Below are 25,084 nucleotides of genomic sequence, written 5' to 3'. Positions count from 1 at the left end.
ACTCTCTCCCTCTCTGACCCCTCCTCCTCTACATGTTCTTCTCCCCTCTCCCGCACTCCACTGTCACATCTTTGAATATCAAACAAAAGGCCTTGAGTCACATGCAGTTCAGAGCCTGGTTCTGTGTCTCCCATTTTCCTGGATCTTTCTTCTGGTCCTCCACTGTGGTCTTGTAGTTCCAGACTGTTAGATGGTGAGTCCGGGCTAGAGAGAAGTTTGGTTTGGAGTTTCACCCCACTAAACACACTGGGTGTCATGTCAGCAGTGGGCAGATGTTGCTCAACATCCTTCAAGATTCCAACAAATCCATCCTCATTGTCATTATCATGTTCTCCGTTCCCCAACTCTCCTTCTACCGTCTCCTTTTCTTTCTCTACATCCTTCATTTCCTCCAGAGCTGGGGGTGTTGTGTTGTCCATCATTCCCAGGTGAAAGGGTGATATTCCAGGGGATGTAGTTATCCTGATAAGTCCACTCCAATGTTAGTAGGCCTAGTCCTCTTTGTGAGTGTTTGATAAGTCTCCTGAGTATAGATGATATGTTCCATATGTGATTTTTTTTTAATAAAATCATATAACACAAAACACACAGGCAAATGAAGGAATTTGAATGGTTAAGAATATAATTGTTTCACTAACAACAGATACATGAATAAGCTATAGCTACAACAATTTGTTTTTTTAAAACACATACAGGACTGACAATGCAATGACAATGTCTGTTTAGGTGTTGCAATAAGGATGCTGAAATAGATATATTAAAAGTTGCTAGCAGTAGCCTACCTTGTGCATCCAACAGCATCCCCTTGATAAATCTGTGGAACCCTTTATGGACCCTAGGGGTTGATTTAGTCTGTAGAAATGACACCTGTACAGTCGGAGGACTGTAGTAGAATAGGATAGACTCGAGCTCTGTCTCCCTGCGTTATCCCTGACGTGGCAGTATTTTGCATGCTGTGACGCAACAAAGTTTTCAAAACACTGTGGTGAGTGAGTGAGCGTGACTGGCAGCATGGCAGTGAACTGCAGGTTGACAGGAGTCTCTCTTGTTTGTGTGTTCCTTAGGAAATGAATCTGGATCATCTGAATGGGGTACTCTGTCTAGTATCTAAATACATAAGTGTTTTACTAACAGGCCTATGCTACTATAGGACATTTTAAAACATCTTAGGTGGCTTAATTGATTACATCAAATCAAAAGGTATACAGTGGGGGAAAAAGTATTTGATCCCCTGCTGATTTTGTACGTTTGCCCACTGACAAAGAAATGATCAGTCTATAATCTTAATGGTAGGTTTATTTGAACAGTGAGAGACAGAATAACAACAAAAAAATCCAGACCAACGCATGTCAAATTTTATAAAATGATTGGCATTTTAATGAGGGAAATAAGTATTTGACCCCTCTGCAAAACATGACTTAGTACTTGGTGGCAAAACCCTTGTTGGCAATCACAGAGGTCAGATGTTTCTTGTAGTTGGCCACCAGGTTTGCACACATCTCAGGAGGGATTTTGTCCCACTCCTCTTTGCAGATCTTCTCCAAGTCATTAAGGTTTCGAGGCTGACGTTTGGCAACTCGAACCTTCAGCTCCCTCCACAGATTTTCTATGGGATTAAGGTCTGGAGACTGGCTAGGCCACTCCAGGACCTTAATGTGCTTCTTCTTGAGCCACTCCTTTGTTGCCTTGGTCGTGTGTTTTGGGTCATTGTCATGCTGGAATACCCATCCACGACCCATTTTCAATGCCCTGACTGAGGGAAGGAGGTTCTCACCCAAGATTTGACGGTACATGGCCCCGTCCATCGTCCCTTTGATGCGGTGAAGTTGTCCTGTCCCCTTAGCAGAAAAACACCCCCAAAGCATTATGTTTCCACCTCCATGTTTGACAGTGGAGATGGTGTTCTTGGGGTCATAGGCAGCATTCCTCCTCCTCCAAACACGGCGAGTTGAGTTGATGTCAAAGAGCTCCATTTTGGTCTCATCTGACCACAACACTTTCACCAGTTGTCCTCTGAGTCATTCAGATGTTCATTGGCAAACTTCAGACGGGCATGTATATGTATTCTTGAGCAGGGGGACCTTGCGGGCGCTGCAGAATTTCAGTCCTTCACGGCGTAGTGTGTTACCAATTGTTTTCTTGGTGACTATGGTCCCAGCTGCCTTGAGATCATTGACAAGATCCCCCCATGTAGTTCCGGGCTGATTCCTCACCGTTCTCATGATCATTGCAACTCCACGAGGTGAGATCTTGCATGGAGCCCCAGGCCGATGGAGATTGACAGTTCTTTTGTGTTTCTTCCATTTGCGAATAATCGCACCAAATGTTGTCACCTTCTCACCAAGCTGCTTGGCGATGGTCTTGTAGCCCATTCCAGCCTTGTGTAGGTCTACAATCTTGTCCCTGACATCCTTGGAGAGCTCTTTGGTCTTGGCCATGGTGGAGAGTTTGTAATCTGATTGACTGATTGCTTCTGTGGACAGGTGTATTTTTTACAGGTAACAAGCTGCGGTTAGGAGCACTCCCTTTAAGAGTGTGCTCCTAATCTCAGCTCGTTACCTGTATAAAAGACACCTGGGAGTCAGAAATCTTTCTGATTGAGAGGGGGTCAAATACTTATTTCCCTCATTAAAATGCAAATCAATTTATAACATTTCTGACATGCGTTTTTCTGGATATTTATGTTGTTATTCTGTCTCTCACTGTTCAAATAAACCTACCATTAAAATTATAGACTGATCATTTCTTTGTCAGTGGGCAAACGTACAAAATCAGCAGGGGATCAAATACTTTTTTCCCCCACTGTACAGAGCAATTTTTGGACAGATTGTGCTGTGACCATGTTTTTGAGTGACATAATGACAGAATGTGAAATGTAGGATGTAAATGCATAAATGCTATACAAACACCAATAAAAACATTTGTAATATGTATTAAATGAAATAATGAGGAGAATATGGGAGACATAGGAATGTTTGTCAGTAACATGCAAATATAAAGGCCAGCGCTAGCCTTTTGAGGGCCCTCCATCTCGCGGCAAAACATTTATTGGCCCGCCTCTTGATGGTGTTTTAAAGTTAATTTCTTGCAATTCTATACATTTTGCCATGGGGCATAGAGACAACATTTCAGTTTTAAAGCACGTTTTCAGCAATTCTACACATTTCGCTATGGGGCGGAGAGAAAAAGTAGCAATTCTATAAAAAATGTCATGTCATTAGCGGCCGGGGCCCTAAGCAACGTCTTATGTCTCCTATGCCTGGAACCGGCCCTGCAAATATATGAAAATGAGGAAGGCACTTTGTTTGTGTTGTTATCCACCCTGGATGTTTCATAATACTGAGATAATCTGATTTAACCCTTACTCCATTTGTGCAATACTGTAGGCTACAGTAAAAATGGTCATCTTTGGTGGAGGCCTATGGTGAAATATTTCAACATTGTCTGGTTTTTGCATGAATTATCACACAACTTTAAATAAATGAAATAAAAGACACAAAAAGTAATACATTCATACAGATTTAACCATATAAGCAGGTTTTTAAATGTAACAAATCTTCCTGTTGTTTCACAGTAACAAAATACGAGGGCCCCCCTAAAGATAATACTTTGGCGCCACCTATTGGTCATTACTCCACTGGAGCTCTCCATCAGGATATCGCACAGCTTGAAATTCCACTCAGTGTGCTGGGGATACTGTCTGGCTGCTTTGCTGTCTCAGATTACCCTTCCAACTCTGGGTCAAGAGACATGCCCATATTCCCCACCCCTTCCTCAGCAAATATTTATTCTTCGTCTATCTCAATATTTATTCTTTGTCTATCTCACTCTGAAACCTCCTGATGTCCATCTCCCCCCTCATGCTATGAGAATGGACTCTTTCTCCTGGCTCAGATGGGTTGCTGTAATCTGATGTGGCTCCAGTAGTGCATCTGATGAAGAATTTCAGATGCACTACTCGATTTCTGAGTGAAAAGCACACCCAAACACAACATCATGATATAGGAAACACACAACACATGATACGTCTCACACAGGTGTGTGTACAAGTGCGTACTTACCTGTAGTCAGTGGTGGAAAAGTACCTAATTGTCAAACTTTAGTAAAAGTCAAGATACCTTAATAGAAAATGACTCAAGTAAAAGTCACCCAGTAAAATCCTACTTGAGTAAAAGTATTTGGTTTTCAATATACTTAAGTATCAAAAGTAAATGTTATTGCTAAAATATACTTAAGTATCAAAAGTAAAAGTAGAAATAATTTCTAATTCCTTATATTAAGTAAACCAGACTGCACCATTTTCTAGTTTTTTTAATTTCCGGATAGCCAGGATTTCGCTCCAACACTCAGACATCATTTACAAACAAAGCTTGTATTTAGTGAGTCGGCGAGATCAGAGGCAGTAGAGATGAGCAGGGATGTTCTCTTGATAAGTGTGAATTAGACCATTTCCCTGTCCTGCTAAGCGTTCAAAATATAACCAGTACTTTTGGGTGTCAGGGAAAATGTATGGAGTAAAAAGTCTTTTTTTTTTTTAGGAATGTAGTGAAGTAAAAGGAAAACTTTTCAAAAATATAAATAGTAAAGTACAGATACCCAAAAAACGACTTAAGTAGTACTTTCAAGTATTTTTAGTTAAGTACTTTACACCACTGCCTGTAGTGTTATCCTGGCCAGTCCATCCCAGCTAGCCTTTGATGAAGACGAATCTCTCACCTCATACACATGTGCCCAAACAAACACACATGAACACACAGAATATACAGTACCAGTCAAAAGTTTGGACACGCCTACTCATTCAAGGGTTTTTCTTTTTTTTTTACTATTTTCTACATTGTAGAATAATAGTGAAGACATCAACACTATGAAATAACACATGGAATCATGTAGTAACCAAAAAAAAGTGTTAAACAAATCTAAATATATTTTATATTCTTCAAAGTAGCCGCCCTTTGCCTTGATGACAGCTTTGCGCACTCTTGGCATTCAAATCAAAGTTTGTCACGTGCGCCGAATACAACACGTGTGCTTACTTACTAACCAACAGTGCGATTTTTAAGTAAAGAATAGGTATTAGGTGAACAATAGACAAGTAAATAAATAAATACAACAGTTAAAAGATAGTGAAAAATAACAGTAGCGAGGCTATATACAGGTACCGGTTAGTCGGGCTAATTGAGGTAGTATGTAGATATGGTTAAAGTGACTATGCATATATGATGAACAGAGAGTAGCAGTAGCGTAAAAGAGGGGTTGGTGTAAGGGCTGTCGTCGGAAGAAGACCAAAATGCAGCGGAGTTATTGTTCGTCATATATTTAATTACGGCAAGAACACTATACAATACAAAACAAAACAATAAACAGACAACCAAAACAGTCCTGTCACGTTTAACACAGTAACACGAACAGAAACAATTACCCACAAAACCCCAACGGAAAAACATGCACTTATGTGTGACTCCCAATCAACAACAACGAACTTCAGCTGTGCCTGATTTGGGAGCCACACACGGCCCAAAACAAAGAAATACAAACACATAGAAACAGAACATAGAACGCCCACCCAATGTAACACCCTGGCCTAACCAAAATAAAGAACAAAAAAAAACCTCTCTATGGCCAGGGCGTTACAGTCGGCGGGTGGAGGGACACAATGCAGATAGTCCGGGTAGCCAATGTGCATGGTGGAAATGCCATTTCATATAAAACAACTGATGAAAAATACCATTAAACATTTTAATGATAGCAGTTGTACATGTTTAATTTTATTTAAGATCTAGAACACACCATTCAAAACCTAAAAAAAACAATGATACATGCCTCAAGAACTTAAAGCATCTTTTAGAACAATTTTGGGATTCAAAGCATTAGACAGAAAGGTTGGAAACACTGCTTGACATTAAACAAATGATTGTTCACTGGCTGTAGCCTATTGATTCAGACTCATGAGACAGGTGTGTGCTCACTCAAGATTAGGTTTTGCCCTTAATAATGCTCTATATTGCTTCACGAGAGAGCAAATTTCCTCCCAGACTGCGCCATCAAGCATCATATGCCGTTTTGTCACTGGATGAGGCTCAGGGACAAGCCCAAGCACATGTTCTGGTTGGTACCATACAATGTCCTTTCTCATTGGCCAAAAGAATCGATTGGCTCCCACACTACTCATCGTCTTGACTAGAGCACAGCTTTCTGCATCTTGTATAATACCAGGGTAAGGGTCTTCCTCATATTTCACAACACACCACTTTCCAATCAGTCCCTCATGTATGTCTGCAATGGGCTGTATTGTGCTAGGAGATGGCTGTGGTGCTGTGCAGGTTGAAGTGTAAGGTTGTGCTTTGTCTGCGTCTGTCTGTTGAATTATCACGGTTTGTGGGCCAAAACAATCACATATCATTCTGTAGCTGTAAGACTTCAGGTGAGTGTGGTGGTGTGTTCCTTGACAGGTATAACTCCATTATCAGTATTGACCACTGAGCTGTTAAGAGGGCACATCTGACATGTTTTGGAACTAAACACTTCCTGACACCCTTCCAACTTATCAATATTACAAAACAATAGAGTGCAGCACGAGTAGTCGTGCTGCACTCCGCTCCGCAGGTAATATTACATCTCATTACATTACAACGGTTTGATTTGTTTGATCTGAGCAATTTTTTAGCTGCCTACTTAGCTGTCTTTGTATCAAAGATAATTGTGTAGTTTAGAGTAATTATCGAGGTTAGCTAGCCAACTATTTTCGTCCCCCGCGACGCCATTTCCAAACCTAGCCAACTATTACCGACGAGCAACATTGTAGAAACTAAATACATTACTAAGGAACGTCTTGATTAGTGTTATGTTAGCTAGCTACATAGTTGCCTTTGTATCATGATAAGGTGTAGTACTGAAACTATCGAGGTTACCTAGCCAGCTATACTTTCAAACAAAGTCAACAACGCAGCCACTGCTAGCTAGCCTACTTCACCAGCCAGCAGTACTGTATAATTTTAATCATTTTAGTCATTAAGATTTTTGCAACGTAAGCTTAACTTTCTGAACATTCGAGACGTGTAGTCCACTTGTCATTCCAATCTCCTTTGCATTAGCGTAGCCTCTTCTGTAGCCTGTCAACTATGTGTCTGTCTATCCCTGTTCTCTCCCCTCTGCACAGGCCATACAAACGCTGCGGCCAACAAGGCAGAGTTCATCTCAGCCTATGCTACCCTCCAGTCCCTCGACTTCTTGGCGCTGACGGAAACATGGATTACCACAGATAACACTGCTACTCCTACTGCTCTCTCCTCGTCTGCCCACGTGTTCTCGCACACCCCGAGAGCTTCTGGTAAGCGGGGTGGTGGCACTGGGATCCTCATCTCTCCCAAGTGGACATTCTCTCTTTCTCCCCTGACCCATCTGTCTATCGCCTCCTTTGAATTCCATGCTGTCACAGTTACCAGCCCTTTCAAGCTTAACATCCTTATCATTTATCGCCCTCCAGGTTCCCTTGGAGAGTTCATCAATGAGCTTGACGCCTTGATAAGTTCCTTTCCTGAGGATGGCTCACCTCTCACAGTTCTGGGTGACTTTAACCTCCCCACGTCTACCTTTGACTCATTCCTCTCTGCCTCCTTCTTTCCACTCCTCTCCTCTTTTGACCTCACCCTCTCACCTTCCCCCCCCCCACTCACAAGGCAGGCAATACGCTTGACCTCATCTTTACTAGATGCTGTTCTTCCACTAATCTCATTGCAACTCCCCTCCAAGTCTCCGACCACTACCTTGTATCCTTTTCCCTCTCGCTCTCATCCAACACTTCTCACTCTGCCCCTACTCGGATGGTATTACGCCGTCCCAACCTTCTCTCTCTCCCGCTACTCTCTCCTCTTCCATCCTATCATCTCTTCCCTCTGCTCAAACCTTCTCCAACCTATCTCCTGATTCTGCCTCCTCAACCCTCCTCTCCTGCCTTTCTGATTCCTTTGACTCTCTATGTCCCCTATCCTCCAGGCCGGCTCGGTCCTCCCCTCCTGCTCCGTGGCTCGAAGACTCATTGCGAGCTCACAGAACAGGGCTCCGGGCAGCCGAGCGGAAATGGAGGAAAACTCGCCTCCCTGCGGACCTGGCATCCTTTCACTCCCTCCTCTCTACATTTTCCTCTTCTGTCTCTGCTGCTAAAGCCACTTTCTACCACTCTAAATTCCAAGCATCTGCCTCTAACCCTAGGAAGCTCTTTGCCACCTTCTCCTCCCTCCTGAATCCTCCTCCCCCTCCCCCCTCCTCCCTCTCTGCGGATGACTTCGTCAACCATTTTGAAAAGAAGGTCGACGACATCCGATCCTCGTTTGCTAAGTCAAACGACACCGCTGGTCCTGCTCACACTGCCCTACCCTGTGCTTTGACCTCTTTCTCCCCTCTCTCTCCAGATGAAATCTCGCGTCTTGTGACGGCGGCCGCCCAACAACCTGCCCGCTTGACCCTATCCCCTCCTCTCTTCTCCAGACCACCTTCTCCCTTACCTCACCTCGCTCATCAACTCATCCTTGACCGCTGGCTACGTCCCTTCCGTCTTCAAGAGAGCGAGAGTTGCACCCCTTCTGAAAAAACCTACACTCGATCCCTCCGATGTCAACAACTACAGACCAGTATCCCTTCTTTCTTTTCTCTCCAAAACTCTTGAACGTGCCGTCCTTGGCCAGCTCTCCTGCTATCTCTCTCAGAATGACCTTCTTGATCCAAATCAGTCAGGTTTCAAGACTGGTCATTCAACTGAGACTGCTCTTCTCTGTGTCACGGAGGCTCTCCGCACTGCTAAAGCTAACTCTCTCTCCTCTGCTCTCATCCTTCTAGACCTATCTGCTGCCTTTGATACTGTGAACCATCAGATCCTCCTCTCCACCCTCTCCGAGTTGGGCATCTCCGGCGCGGCCCACGCTTGGATTGCGTCCTACCTGACAGGTCACTCCTACCAGGTGGCGTGGCGAGAATCTGTCTCCGCACCATGTGCTCTCACCACTGGTGTCCCCCAGGGCTCTGTTCTAGGCCCTCTCCTATTCTCGCTATACACCAAGTCACTTGGCTCTGTCATATCCTCACATGGTCTCTCCTATCATTGCTATGCAGACAACACACAATTAATCTTCTCCTTTCCCCCTTCTGATAACCAGGTGGCGAATCGCATCTCTGCATGTCTGGCAGACATTTCAGTGTGGATGACGGATCACCACCTCAAGCTGAACCTCGGCAAGACGGAGCTGCTCTTCCTCCCGGGGAAGGACTGCCCGTTCCATGATCTCGCCATCACGGTTGACAACTCCATTGTGTCCTCCTCCCAGAGTGCTAAGAACCTTGGCGTGACCCTTGACAACACCCTGTCGTTCTCCACTAACATCAAGGCGGTGACCCGATCCTGTAGGTTCACGCTCTACAACATTCGCAGAGTACGACCCTGCCTCACACAGGAAGCGGCGCAGGTCCTAATCCAGGCACTTGTCATCTCCCGTCTGGATTACTGCAACTCGCTGCTGGCTGGGCTCCCTGCCTGTGCCATTAAACCCCTACAACTCATCCAGAACGCCGCAGCCCGTCTGGTGTTCAACCTTCCCAAGTTCTCTCACGTCACCCCGCTCCTCCTCTCTCTCCACTGGCTTCCAGTTGAAGCTCGCATCCGCTACAAGACCATGGTGCTTGCCTACGGAGCTGTGAGGGGAATGGCACCTCCGTACCTTCAGACTCTGATCAGGCCCTACACCCAAACAAGGGCACTGCGTTCATCCACCTCTGGCCTGCTCGCCTCCCTACCTCTGAGGAAGAACAGTTCCCGCTCAGCCCAGTCAAAACTGTTCGCTGCTCTGGCACCCCAATGGTGGAACAAGCTCCCTCACGACGCCAGGACAGCGGAGTCAATCACCACCTTCCGGAGACACCTGAAACCCCACCTCTTTAAGGAATACCTAGGATAGGATAAAGTAATCCTTCTAGACCCCCCCCCTAAAAGATTTAGATGCACTATTGTAAAGTGGTTGTTCCACTGGATATCATAAGGTGAATGCACCAATTTGTAAGTCGCTCTGGATAAGAGCGTCTGCTAAATGACTTAAATGTAAATGTAATGTAAAAATTATCACTATTTTCTGGATAGTTGATCTTCTGTTTCTTTGTTTTATTTCCCATTCCCTCCTTTTTATTCCTTTGGGAAAGTTGTGAGATGGGTTTCAGTTCACCACTTTCTTTTCTCTTAAGGTATTTGTTTCTTAAGATACTCCTGGTATCTTATAGGGTCTTGTTTGATTTTGTTTATATATGTCCTTGTCCTCTCCTTGGTTGATTTAGGGGGCATCTTATAGAAAATAAAAATAAATAAAGTCAGCAACAACCATAGTAAGTCACACGAATAGACATCAAAATCACTCAGTCATCCTAACATTATACAACATGTAATGGCCTTATTCAGCAAATAAGTGTTCAGTTTCAATTTAACCATGATCATATATGTAATTTGTGTGTCTTTTCAGGTATTAAGGTAAGTAAAAATTGATTAACTAATAAATTGTGTCATTACCACCACATTCTGTCCTTACCATGACAGTTCATTATGTGGTGGGAATGACATTTTTACAGTATTTGGCCATAAATAGCAGGGATTGTAGCATGCGAACTCCAGTTGAACAGCTAGCATACAATGTATACTAAATGCACATTGTTAAAATATCATTTGAAAAATCTAACATAATTTGATGAAATGATAACCTAACAAGGGGTAATGACGTACAATAAAAATATTATCTTCTCAAGTCATATTTACCTTTATTTTTCTATTATTTCCTAGCATCAACATTTGAATCTCTCTCCATGACATCCATGTGCTCCACTGTCACTATTCATATCCATGGTAACCAAGTGCACAAACTATCATGCAATTTGCTTGTGGTGGTAATGACACAATACAAGAGAGAACTGTATTCTGTGTAAAAAGAGTAACAAATGTCTTATGCACATCTAATATGTATGTAGTTCCCATTTCTATGACTCTTTTTTTAAACAGCTGCATTACATATGTTCTAATTATCAAGACTTTTGTAAGTGTAATACAAAGCAGAATGTCAAAAGTCTGTGTGTGAAACAGGACAAAAACAGTGAAATACAGATATGAAATGCTTTAAAAATATATATATATATTTTTTTTCTGTTCAAATAAACCTACCATTAAATTATAGACTGATCATTTCTTTGTCAGTGGGCAAACGTACAAAATCAGCAGGGGATCAAATACTTTTTTTCCCTCACTGTATGTATATATGAGGCTCAGTGAGGGGAAAAAAGTATTTGATCCCCTGCTGATTTTGTACGTTTGCCCACTGACAAAGAAATGATCATTCTATAATTTTAATGGTAGGTTTATTTGAACAGTGAGAGACAGAATAACAACAAAAAATCCAGAAAAATGCATGTCAAAAATGTTATAAAATGATTTGCATTTTAATGAGGGGTAATAAGTATTTGACCCCTCTGCAAAACATTACTTAGTACTTGGTGGCAAAACCCTTGTTGGCAATCACAGAGGTCAGACGTTTTTTTGTAGTTGGCCACCAGGTTTGCACACATCTCAGGAGGGATTTTGTCCCACTGCTCTTTGCAGATCTTCTCCAAGTCATTAAGGTTTCGAGGCTGACGTTTGGCAACTCGAACCTTCAGCTCCCTCCACAGATTTTCTATGGGATTGAGGTCTGGAGACTGGCTAGGCCACTCCAGGACCTTATTAATGTGCTTTTTCTTGAGCCACTCCTTTGTTGCCTTGGCCATGTGTTTTGGGTCATTGTCATGCTGGAATACCCATCCACGACCCATTTTCAATGCCCTGGCTGAGGGAAGGAGGTTCTCACCCAAGATTTGACGGTATATGGCCCAGTCCATCGTCCCTTTGATGCGGTGAAGTTGTCCTGTCCCCTTAGCAGAAAAACACCCCCAAAGCATAATGTTTCCACCTCCATGTTTGACAGTGGGGATGGTGTTCTTGGGGTCATAGGCAGCATTCCTCCTCCTCCAAACACGGCGAGTTGAGTTGATGCCAAAGAGCTCCATTTTGGTCTCATCTGACCACAACACTTTCACCCAGTTGTCCTCTGAATCATTCAGATGTTCATTGGCAAACTTCAGACGGGCATGTATATGTGCTTTCTTGAACAGGGGGACCTTGCGGGCGCTGCAGGATTTCAGTCCTTCACGGCGTAGTGTGTTACCAATTGTTTTCTTGATGACTATGGTCCCAGCTGCCTTGAGATCATTGACAAGATCCTCCCGTGTAGTTCTGGGCTGATTCCTCACCGTTCTCATGATCTTTGCAACTCCACGAGGTGAGATCTTGCATGGAGCCCCAGGCCGAGGGAGATTGACAGTTCTTTTGTGTTTCTTCCATTTGCGAATAATCCCACCAACTGTTGTCACTTTCTCACCAAGCTGCTTGGCGATGGTCTTGTAGCCCATTCCAGCCTTGTGTAGATCTACAATCTTGTCCCTGACATCCTTGGAGAGCTCTTTGGTCTTGGCCATGGTGGAGAGTTTGTAATCTGATTGACTGATTGCTTCTGTGGACAGGTGTATTTTTTACAGGTAACAAGCTGCGGTTAGGAGCACTCCCTTTAAGAGTGTGCTCCTAATCTCAGCTCGTTACCTGTATAAAAGACACCTGGGAGCCAGAAATCTTTCTGATTGAGAGGGGGTCAAATACTTATTTCCCTCATTCAAATGCAAATCAATTTCTAACATTTTTTACATGCATTTTTCAGGATTTTTTTGTTTGTTATTCTGTCTCTCACTGTTCAAATAAACCTACCATTAAAATTATAGACTGATCATTTCTTTGTCAGTGGGCAAATGTACAAAATCAGCAGGGGATCAAATACTTTTTTCCCTCACTGTATATATAAAACTTTACTTAAGTGGGTGTGAAATAAAAAAAATCTAAATTAATATTTTATCTTCAAAATCTAAGGCCTGTATTTGCAAAATAACCCAGAATTAAACAATAAGTAAACAAGAATACAGGCAGTTAACTGGCAAAACAGAACACTAAACTGATATCAGTATCACCCATACCAGCACAAGTTATTTCTCCTTTATCTGCATAGAGAATAGTTCATCACAGACTTCAGATGTGTTGAGTAATATTTTGGATGTTGAAATATTTCAAAATTTGGCACCAAGTCTGAGCCAGTCTCTTCACAGTAGGATATTACACAATTTCTTGTCTCTGGAATGGATATTAATTCAAATATTATATTTATTAATATGTTATTATTATTTATTTAACCCTTAGTTTACCAGGTAAATTGACTGAGAACACATTCTCATTTACAGCAACGATCTGGGGAATAGTTACAGGGAAGAGGATGGGGGATGAATGAGCCAATTGTAAACTGGGGATGATTTGGTGACCATGATGGTATGAGGGCCAGACTGTGAATTTAGCCAGGACACCAGGGTTAACACCCTTACTCTTACAATAAGTACCATGGGATCTTTAGTGACCTCAGAGAGTCAGAACACCCATTTAACGTCCCATCCGAAAAACTGCACTCTACACTGCTCTGGGGCATTGGGAATTTTTGTTAGACCAGAGGAAAGGGTGCCTCCTACTGGCTCTCCAACACTACTTCCAGCAGTATCTGGTCTCCCATAAGAACCGACCCTATTTAGCTTCAGAAGCAAGGCAGCAGTAGGATGCAGAGGGTGGTCGGCATATTTTCAGTCCCTGTAGCTCCGCCCACCATTGTTCCGTCGTTGTTTCAGGCAACAACGGCCGGGTTTGAGAGCATCAAAACGATTGCAGGCTACTGCCGACTGACTGATCTACAAATCACCCGTCAATAACTACTCATTATTGTAGTTCGGTCAGTCAGTCAGAATTTACCCATGATACATTGCGGGTTTGATCCTCTCGAACACGGCCATTGTAACCATTGTGTAACCATTTCTATTTGGGGCGGTCTTCTGATTTGTTATGGCATTGATAGGTAACTAGGAAAACAAAAATCCCATTTTATAATCTCACCGTCCACCCTCCGTTTGAGTTTTTCTGCTCTACAAACAGACGCGTCAACATGGACGTCGGATTTCGCCACCCTGTTCTTCTTTGCCTAACCCTGGCGGTTTTGGGCTCGGTTCTGGCCGATTTGGATGGCCCTTTGATGGGGGCACCCGGGTCTCCCGTCCGTTTGTCGGAAAACGACCCCGGTTTAAAGAAGGCACTGAGGTTTGCAGAGGAGCGCTATAACGAGGGGTCCAATGCGATGCACGTTCGCAGAGTTAGCAAGATCCTCTCTGCCAGTAAACAGGTAGACTACAGTCTTGTGAAAATGAATTTGTTTATTGTAATCGCATAACTTGTGCTATGTAAATAATTACATGTTATTAGCTTAAAATTAAGTTTGTCCATTGTGATTGTAGGCCATAATATGTGGCGAATAGGCCATCACAGATTTCAGTTCGTTAGATAATGCCTACGTCAGAGCGCACCAACCTGTTCTAGTGCGTCTGAACTGCATGACAATTGTGTAACTCAGCCTAAATTGTATAGGCTTTTAACTCTACTGCAGCCCAACCAAGCACTCTAATATTTAACAATGCTTTCAGTGAAGTTTTCCACATGATCGACTAAGCCTACAATTGATCAGCTAAGCCTATTCATACTGCCTAATGACCAGTGGCGACCCGTCATTCAGGGCAGGTGGGGCAGAGCGCCACATTTTTTTGTGGCTTTGTTGGCATGCATTCCACCCCCCCACCCCCAGAGTGAGGCACATGTGCTACTAGCAGTTTACTACACAACATACACTTATTATTACTTTCTTAGCTACAGTACACATATCTCTCTGGCATATTACATCATTTATGCAGCAGCATACAAGACATTTTTAGACTCACCTAGTTGTGGTGTGTTTGTCCTTTTGTGGGCAAAAGTATTCTGTCATTCTCTGGGGGGGTTGAATCATGATGACGTCAGTGATCTTCAGGTCGTAGCTCTAGAAAGAGGCCAGAGTTCCCAAATTACAATTCCGAGTTGGATGAAAGTTCAAAACGTATTTTCCCAGTCGTACTCGTTTTTTCCAAGTTCCCAGTTGTCTTGAACTCACTAAAGTTAGATTTTGCAGTTCCGAGTTAAGTTGTTTTGAGCATGGCATGGTTCATTGACAGCATGGCCAATGTTGAATGTTTATCATTTTAAACTAAGAAAAGACACCCTTAGACTTGGGACCACAAAGCCACTCCACTGAACAGCAGACTAATGATTGCTTTGCAATGCTTGCAGTTAGCCAGTGATTCCTTCCAAACCACTCATTGTTGATTACCAACGTGTTGTGTAATGTTTATGGCCGATGAGCACCGATACGTTTTATCTATAATTTCTCTTCATTATTTCTCTTCATATGACAAGGATTAAAAAGGATTTTCCAGTAGATTGTCGACTTGATTGATGATGATGACTGCTAGCTAAGATTTTGAAAGTATGATGTTGACATGATCAGTCCAATCAAATCTACTGTAGCTATAACGTGATTTGATTTGATTTTATCTGTGGCCAATGACCTTGAGCCTTCTTGGATGGGCACTTCTAATGTATGGCAGCACCCAAGGGGCTTGAATTTCCGACCTCTACCCTTAGACTTGGCGGTGACGTAGTGTCCCCATGAGTGACAGAACACTGAGCCAATCACGGCGCAACGTTCCGTATTTTCTGCTGGCTTGCGCCACCGCCACAGAAAGCACGGAGCTAGGCTGAAACGCCTGCATTTTGGAGCTCTCTTACTCTGGAAAACAAAAAAGAGTCCATGTTTGTATGCGGCTTTATTAACTCAATGATATATATATATTTTTTTACATTGTTTGCAAAATGATATGTGACACGTATTAATGCCAAAATAACATGCAAAACAGGCAAGCCCCCCCCCCAAAAGCTTTTTATTTTCTTTATTTATTTTATAAATGTGGGGCTCAACTAATCAAACTATATTTTGCAGTAGTTTGGTGGTAGTCAAGGTAGTGCTTTCAAGTAGTTAACTACTTTTTTGCCATGTAGCTAACTACTTGAACTACACACTACTCTTTTTGCAAAAATAAAATATGGGTGAAGTAGGCAAGAATTTTCTTGCTTTTTCAGCATCAGACCTGCCTAATTATCACTTGAAACAGTTTGTGTTTAATAGGCTAAGTTACACATTCTGTTAACATATGATCCCAAAGTGATCTGTTCTTGCAATTTGTAGTCTGACATTTCAGATTTACATATGATAATTTATCACGAAGTAGTTTTGATTTAATGAACTACTTTTCCAGGGTAACTTTAGTTCAGTAAACTATGTTTCTTAAGGGTACCTTTTTAGTTTAGCTTAACGTCTTTCAGTGTGAAGTAAGTTTACCACGCTACCAATATCTTTTCAGAGTAACTTCCCCAACACTGGTCTCAACAAACCTATTGTCTCAGCCAGACAAGCTAATTTAGAGACCTGTAATTTCCAGCATAATCAGCCTGTTTAGCTAGGCCTATAAATGCCATAATTACTGGATTAGGTCTTGAAAGTGACATCAGAGCTAAATTGTATGTTAGATGGCAAAACAACAACCGCATAGTTGATTTTGTTTCTTTTTCCAAAGAGGCCACCTTCACTGTGTATTTCCTGTCTTGTAGCTGGTGAAGGGTATCCGATACAGCATCATGGTGGAACTAAGTAACACCCAGTGTAAAAAGGCTGCCAGACTGAGGATCTGTGACTTCTACCCAGAGGAACACAACCTGAAGGTGAGGCCAGTATGTGTGTGTCTGTTTGTTTGTCTGTTTTAGGATGATAACGGTGTGGGTTGTTGGAGAGAAAGAGGGTTCCAGGGAAAGTACAGCCAAACTAATATCAGAGACCTCATCAAATAAAATCCCGATGTTTTGCAATAGTGAACATTGGCAATATCTAAACCACTCATTAAAAATAAACTGGCAACACTGAAGAGTGCCCTGTGTGTGTGTGTGTGTGTGTGTGTGTGTCTGTCTACTGTAGGTTATTATTCTAAAGATCTGTTCAGCTCTCCCTTCCACTAGTCATGTGACCAAGACAAGATAAATAACTTCTCATGACTTGGATTTGACACAGTGTTACTGCAGCTATGTGCACAAGCAGACAGCTACCGTTCCCTCTTTGTTCCGCCTGCTGTATTTGTTTTCATGACTTAGCAGAAACGTAATCAGAAATGTCTCCAAGGTCAAGGGAACGAAGTGTTCGTGGTGTTCACCCCTGTGCTTCACTTCTGTATAGGTTCAGAAATTGACTGTTTTTGACAGAGGAAATTAGTTATTATTGTTAACTTTACACTACATATCCTTTGTATGTGGCCTATGTGCTGTACCATTCCCATGTTATTAAACTTCTAATTTAATTTGACGTGAATAATTTTAAACAGGCATTTCCCTAAAGCGCACATAACAATACATTACGTTTTAATATACTGTCTAAAGAAGTCATGAACACAGTAGCCCAATAAAATAAACACAGGTTATCTCACTAACCATGTTCTCTCCGCTGATGTGTTCTCTGTCAGACAGAGGTATGTGTGTTTGAGGTCTGGGACATTCCCTGGGAGAGCAAGTCCACCATTCTCAAACAGAAGTGCCAGCCAGCAGGTTAGTGTCATAGGTTCAACTGTGGGAACTAAAGTTACCTTTGTGCATTTATTTGTTTCAGGATTGTTTGTATAAATACTCATAGCTACATCCTAATTGTTTTTCATGATAATTGGTTTCCAGTTGATCCCAAACCAGTTGAGACCAACAAAGTTGAATTTCTGCCCCTCTCCACCAAACCAGTTGAGGTAATAGAAAACATAGCGTTTGTGGTATGTGTGTTTTTGAGTTTCTCTTTTATTCTGTATGAGTATATATTTAATTTACTTGTGAATAATTAACTTGTCTTTTGTGACAGGAGTCAGTGGATTCTGTGGAGCTTCTTGGTCAGTTCAAAGAGTTCATGGTCAGATACAATAGGACTTACAGCAGCCAAGAGGGTAAGCGATATATGTCAATCCATAATTTTACACAATACCATCCATCCAACTCCACAGATGAGATGGTAAAACATCTAAACATAACATTTTTGTCTGACCTTTGCTGTTACAGAGGCTGACCGGCGGCTGCGTGTCTTCCATGAGAACTTGAAGACTGCCGAGAAGCTCCAGTCTCTGGACCAGGGCACAGCCGAGTACGGGGTCACCAAGTTCAGCGACCTCACAGGTGTGTGTGCGCGCGCGCATGTTGAGAATGCAGATTAACAAGCCTGAAGTAATTCCAGAACAACCACTGAGCGTGCTGGAGAGCTCACCGTCTGCCCTCTCTGGAGCAACAGCACATCCTTGGTGTGATTCTGTGACAGTTTAAAACATGTTCCCTTGCAAAGAGGGCTAATCTGTTGAGTAATTTCACTTCTACATAGTTGATTTAGAGCCCTGCATAGGAATGGATTTTAATCCCGAGCCCTACCCATGCCTGTGACGTTCAGGCCCCACCCTACCAATGGCCCGATTTACTTCTGCCAAATTTAAGCCCCGGCTCAAAACCCCAAATCAGAAATGACCTCCTCCGTTAGTAAATCCATTAGCTGCTCCTCTCTGTCGCTCAATCCCTGCGTGCAGCTTGCTCTGCATGCACTCTGAGTGTCTCCTGACTTGTATCTGACCAGATTGAAGCATCTCTGACACCATGTTATGATCTTCGTCAGATATGACTGTACTGCAGCAGAGCATGAGCAAATGGCTCAGCTTCAAAATGTTACTGATCAATTTAAGGATACCCGAGTCCTGACCATACCCTAGTTATTGATGAAAAAACAGACCCTACCCGGCCCTAACCCAATGTATAATGTCGGGGCCCGTCGGGCTCGGGTCGGGTAGCAGAGCTCTAAGCTAGTTCCACAAAGCTACAGTACAACTCCTCAGCTGTACACTGTGAATAATCCTTATCTCTTCTTCCTCTGCTCCCTCTTTTCTCTCCCTCCAGAGGAGGAGTTTAGGACTCTGTACCTGAACCCCCTGCTGAGCCAGCAGAACCTCCAGCAGTCCATGAAGCCTGCAGCCATGCCCCGCGGCCCCGCCCCACCCAGCTGGGACTGGAGAGAGCATGGAGCTGTCAGCCCCGTCAAGAACCAGGTAGGACCGGGTTTAGAGATGGTCTTACAGACTGGAGATGACTACAGGTACGACTGTAAATGTTTATGTATGATTTGTATTTCTGATCGGGCAAATAACTTAAGGCATTATATAGTATTCATAAATTATTCATGACTCTGCTTTGATGCTTCACTAAACATTTATAGGTACGCAAAAGTCATACTTTCATTCATACTGTAGATATGACACAATTCATGGAAAATGTGGAGGTAGGTAAGGCCTGTGTGTGACTGATTGTGTGGTTTGTGTTTGTATTGCAGGGAATGTGTGGTTCTTGCTGGGCATTCTCAGTGACAGGCAACATTGAGGGCCAGTGGTTTGCAAAAACTGGCAAACTAGTGTCTCTCTCTGAGCAAGGTAAGCACAAGCATTTGTAGGTATCATACACTTACCTGTACAACAGAACTGTTTACCTTTTCTCCATAGGAACCTTGAATTAATTGGTTCAATGTCCTGTCACTCACAGAGCTGGTGGACTGTGATACTGTGGACCAGGCCTGTGGGGGCGGGCTTCCATCAAACGCATATGAAGCTATCGAGAAGCTGGGTGGTCTGGAGACAGAGACTGACTACAGCTACACCGGCAAGAAGCAGAGCTGTGACTTCACCACCGACAAAGTCATCGCCTACATCAACAGCTCTGTGGAGCTGTCCACGGATGAGAACGGTGAGTGGGAGGAGAACAACACTTTGAAAAAAGTAGCGTGAGAGAGAGCCGAGCGGGTAGGGTACACAGAGAGAAAGACACAGATGATAGGTTGATGGTTTGGATGAAGATTGAACAATGCAGTACAGATGGAGGAGGGTTGGCTTCATGTGTTAATCTTGGTTTCCTTCCCTTTTTTATGTTTAGAAATCGCTGCTTGGCTGGCTGAGAACGGACCAGTATCTGTGGCCCTGAACGCATTCGCAATGCAGGTAACAGGCATCACTGCTGTATGCTCCTTATTGATACTTAAATTAGCATCACTAAAACACAACTGAACAATGAAGTGACTAGTATCCATCTATCTAATCCCACCTGCTTTTCTCTCCTTGTTTCTCCTCAGTTCTACAGGAAGGGTGTGTCCCACCCTCTGAAGATCTTCTGCAACCCCTGGATGATTGACCATGCAGTGCTGCTCGTGGGCTACGGAGAACGTGAGACTGACACTACTTATCTACCTTACATTAGCCTAGCGTAATAACAACACTGATGAGTCAGAATGTGTGAGTCGTGTGTCTTGTTGTTTCTGTGTACAGGTCAAGGCAAACCTTTCTGGGCCATCAAGAACAGCTGGGGAGAGGACTATGGAGAACAGGTAAGAGGGAGCTGTCACACTGAACCTCTATGACAAGGAGTTATGTGGGGATTTGCAAACAGAGTGTATTTGTTTACAATGCATGCATAAAACCTACTCTTAGAAAAAAGTTGCTATCAAGAACCAAAAAGGGTTCTTTGGCTGTCCCCATAGGAGAACCCATTGGTTCCAGGTAAAACCCCTTTTGGTTCCAGGTAGAATCCTTTTGGGTCCAATTAGAACCATTTTGGGTTCCATTTCAAATCAAATGTTATTTGTCACATGCGCCGAAAACAACAGGCTTAGACCTTACAGTGAAATGCTTACTTACAAGCCCTTAACCAACATTGCAGTTAAGATAAATAAGTGTTAATTAAAAAATAAAAGTAACAAATAATTAAAAGTAGCAGTAAAATAACAATACAGGGGGTACCGGTACAGAGTCAATGTGCGGGGGCACCGGTTAGTCGAGGTAATTGAGGTAATGTGTACATGTAGGTAGAGAAAGTGACAATGTATAGATATTAAACAGAGAGTAGCAGCAGCGTAAAAGGCGGGGGCAGTGCAAATAGTCTGGGTAGCCATTTGAATGGCTTGGGGGTAGAAGCTATTAAGAAGTCTTTTGGACCTAGACTTGGGGCTCTGGTCTTGACTAGGGTGGCTGGAGTCTTTGACAATTTGTAGGGCCTTCCTCTGACACCGCCTGGTATAGAGGTCCTGGATGGAAGCTTGGCCCCAGTGATGTACTGGACCGTATGCACTACCCTCTGTAGTGCCTTGCGGGCGGAGGCTGAGCAGATTCCATACCAGGCAGCGATGCAACCAGTCAGGATGCTCTCGATGGTGCAGCTGTAGAACTTTTTGAGGATCTCAGGACCCATGCCAAATCTTTTCAGTCTCCTGAGGGGGAATAGGCTTTGTCGTGCCCGCTTCACGACTGTCTTGGTGTGTTTGGACCATGTTAGTTTGTTGATGTGGACACCAAGGAACTTGAAGCTCTCAACCTGCTCCACTACAGCCCTGTCGATGAGAATGGGGGCGTGCTCAGTCCTCCTCTTCCTGTAGTCCACAATCATCTCCTTTGTCTTGATCACATTGAGGTAGAGGTTGTTGCCCTGGCACCATACGGCCAGTTCTCTGACCTCCCTATAGGCTTTCTCATCATTGTCGGTGATCAGGCCGACCGCTGTTGTCTTTGGCAAACTTAACCTCTAGGGGACCCCTTCCCATTCTTATCCCGTTAACGGGATTGATTTTGACAACAGCCAGTGGAAAATCAGAGCGCCAAATTCAAAACAGCTAAAATATCATAATTCCATTTTTCTCAAACAATCAACTATTTTACACCATTTTAAAGATAAACTTCTTGTTAATCCAACCATGTCCGATTTGAAAAAGGCTTTACGGCAAAAGCATAAAATTAGATTATGTTACGACAGTTCCAACACAAGAAAAACCACACAGCCATTTTCCTAGCAAGGACAGGCGTCACAAATGCCAGAAATTCAGCTAAAATTATGCACTAACCTTTGATGATCTTCATCAGATGACACTCCTAGGACATTGTTACACAATACATGTATGTTTTGCTCGATAAAGTTCATATTGATATCCAAAAACAGTATTTTACATTGGCGCGTAATGTTGAGAAATGTTTTCCCTCCAAACCTCTCGGTGAATGAGCACACATATTACAGAAATACTCATCATAAACTTTGATCAATATAGAAGTGTTATGCACAGAATTATAGATGCACTTCTCCTAAATGTAACCGCTTTGTCAGATTTCAAAAAAGGTTCACGGCGAAAGCACAATTTGCAATAATCCGAGTACAGCCCAGAAGACACCAATAACAAGCAAACAGAAACCCGCCATCTTGGAGTCAATAAAACAAAGAAATTACATAATAAATATTCACTTACCTTTGATTATCTTCATCAGAAGGCACTCCCAGGAACCCCAGCTCCACAATAAATGTTCGATAAACTTCATATTTATGTCCAAATAATCCATTTTGTTCGCGCGTTAGGTTCACTATCCAAATCCACAACGCGCATGCTTACTTAGTCCATGTCAAACGATGTATAGAATCAATATTTAGGTTGTTTTTATCATATATCTTGAATAAAATTCCAACCGGACCTATCCATTCTCTTTAGGAGTGAATATGAACTCAACTCGCTCCCAAGTCTTGCCTGTGACTGAGCCCATGCCTTATAATGGGACACCTACTTCCTTGTGCTGTTATTCCCATCAAATTCACCATAGAATTTTCAAACACCGTTCTAAAGACTGTTGACATCTAGTGGAAGCTTTAGGAAGTGCAAAATGAACCCTAAGTCACTGTATACAGTCAAGGCAATCACTTGAAAAAACTACAACCTCAGATTCTTCACTTCCTGCTTGACTTTTTCTCAGGTTTTTGCCTGCCATATGAGTTCTGTTATACTCAGACACCATTCAAACAATTTTAGAAACTTCAGAGTGTTTTCTATCCAAATCTACTAATAATATGCATATTCTAGTTTCTGGGCCAGAGTAGTAACCTGTTCAAATTGGGTACGTTCTTCACCCGGCCGTGAAAATACTGCCCCCTAGCCCAGACAGGTTAATGAAGCCAGTGACTGATGTGGTGTACTCCTGAATGCCATCGGAAGAATCCTGGAACCTATTCCAGTCTGTGCTAGCAAACAGTCCTGTAGTTTAGCATCTGCTTCATCTGACCACTTTTTTTTTTTTTTATTGACTGAGTCATTGGTGTTTCCTGTTTTAATTTTTGCTTGTAAGCAGGAATCGGGAGGACGGAATTATTGTCAGATTTGCCAAATGGAGGGCGAGGGAGAGCTTTGTGTGTGTGTGTGTGTGTGGAGTAAAGGTGGTCTAGAGTTTGTTTTTTTTCTTCCCTGTGGTTGCACATTTTAACATGCTGGTAGAAATGTGGTAAAACAGATTTAAGTTTCCATGCATTAAAGTCACTGGCCACTAGGTGCGCCACCTCTGGATGAGCGTTTTCCTGTTTTCTTATGGCCTGCTCCTTTCCACAGAGGGTTCTACATGGAACCCAAAATAATTTTACTTGGATCTAAAATTGCTTCTATGGGGACAGCCGCAGAACCTTTTTGGAACCCTTTTTTTTAAGAGTAAAGTCAAGCCTGAACTTGTGCAAATAGAAGTTTTGACGTGTATTTTTGTGTTTACGTCTTGTTGCCTGTTCCTTCCTTCCAGGGTTACTACTACCTGTACAGGGGATCCAGGCTCTGTGGGATCAACAAGATGTGCTCGTCTGCCATTGTGAACTGAACTAGGCGATAACACACACGCATTTATTTATACATACATACATACATGCATACACGACCGGAATAATATTTGATGCCAATATTTTCCTGGCACAAAAAACAAACCCAACACCCTCCCCCAAACATGTACACACATCTACAAACTGACCAAACTGCAATTCTACTCACCCTGCCCACATAATTGTGTAGTCAGAACACTGCACAGTGCACTGGGAGACCTGTTGACACCTTACTGAATTAGGGGAGGCAGTATTCATTCCTACCTCACCTCATTCTTCTTTACCAAAACAAACCAGTTCTGATTAAGTTATAGTTTCAAGGTAGTACTGATCTTTTGTTGTGATTTTACTATAGGTGTTTACATTTTATCTAGACTGAACAAAAATATAAACAAAACATGCAACAATTAACGATTTTACTGAGCTACAGTTCATCTAAGGAAATTATTGAAATAAATAAATTAAATTAGGCCCTAATCTATGTATTTCACATGACTGGGCATGGGCACACCCACTTGGGAATAGGTGGGCCTATGACCAAGTAGGAGAGCATAGGCACACCCACTTGGGAGCCAGGCCCACCCACGGGGTAGCAGTCAGCATGCCAATTGCACACTCGCTCAACACTTTAGACATCTGCAGCATTGTGTTGTGTGACAAAACGAGACACTTTTTTGTGTGGGCTTTTATTGTCCCCAGCACAAGGTGCACCTGTGTAATGATCATTCTGTTTAATCAGCTTCTTCATATGCCATTATCATGGCAACAGAAATGCTCACTAACAGGGATGTAAACAAATTTGTGCACTCAATTAGAGAAATAAGCTTTTTGTGCGTATGAAACATTTCTGGGATCTTGTATTTCAGCTCATGAAAGATGTGACCAACGCTACATATTTTTGTTCAGTATAGTAATCTTTTATTTAATTTAATTGTTGTTTTAGGCAGAGGTAAATTCCGGCATCTATCTCTTTACAATAACAGAGTCTAAATGATAGAGTTCAGTAATGCTTTTTGGTGTCCGTTATGTTCCCCTGAATGTGACCACTCTCTCTGCTGATGCTCTAGAATTAATGCTTGTGCATTTTTGCTAGTTTCCCCTCTGTTGTAACTTGTTCAGTGCAATACCATGTAATGTCAATCTCTCCCTAGTTTACAATTTACAACTTCACTGTACAAGTATTTAGAGTGAGTTTGCATGGTTTCTGAGATTTTAAAAGGATCACACATTGGCTGATGTGTAGCCTATTAACTGTGTTACATATTGCTGTGCTGTGTAACTAGACAAACTAAGGTTGAATAAAAAATATTTTAGCCTTTA

At 42.7% G+C, this 25,084-nt stretch overlaps 1 protein-coding gene across 4 annotated transcripts; it reads left to right on the top strand.

Annotated features, from left to right (window-relative positions):
* Positions 1 to 13,739: 13,739 nt before the first annotated feature.
* Positions 13,740 to 25,084, top strand: ctsf (cathepsin F). Of its 4 annotated transcripts, none has more exons than XM_014212957.2 (13): positions 13,740 to 14,315; positions 16,667 to 16,777; positions 17,566 to 17,647; positions 17,771 to 17,859; positions 17,949 to 18,027; positions 18,140 to 18,253; positions 19,016 to 19,164; positions 19,446 to 19,542; positions 19,652 to 19,852; positions 20,039 to 20,103; positions 20,235 to 20,325; positions 20,428 to 20,486; positions 23,692 to 25,084. In XM_014212957.2, the coding sequence occupies exons 1-13, from the start codon at positions 14,082 to 14,084 to the stop codon at positions 23,764 to 23,766; spliced, it is 1,446 nt and encodes a 481-aa protein (XP_014068432.1). In that variant the 5' UTR covers positions 13,740 to 14,081; the 3' UTR covers positions 23,767 to 25,084. The 4 variants fall into 4 exon arrangements, with proteins under 4 accessions (XP_014068432.1, XP_014068431.1, XP_014068435.1 ...); XM_014212956.2 differs by having other exon boundaries at positions 17,946 to 18,027; XM_014212960.2 differs by having other exon boundaries at positions 13,741 to 14,315; positions 17,771 to 17,835.

Source organism: Salmo salar, chromosome ssa09 (genome assembly GCF_905237065.1).
Source record: "Salmo salar chromosome ssa09, Ssal_v3.1, whole genome shotgun sequence".
Taxonomy (NCBI): domain Eukaryota; kingdom Metazoa; phylum Chordata; class Actinopteri; order Salmoniformes; family Salmonidae; genus Salmo; species Salmo salar.
Note: the sequence above shows the minus strand (reverse complement) of the source record. Positions and strands in the feature narration are given on the sequence as shown.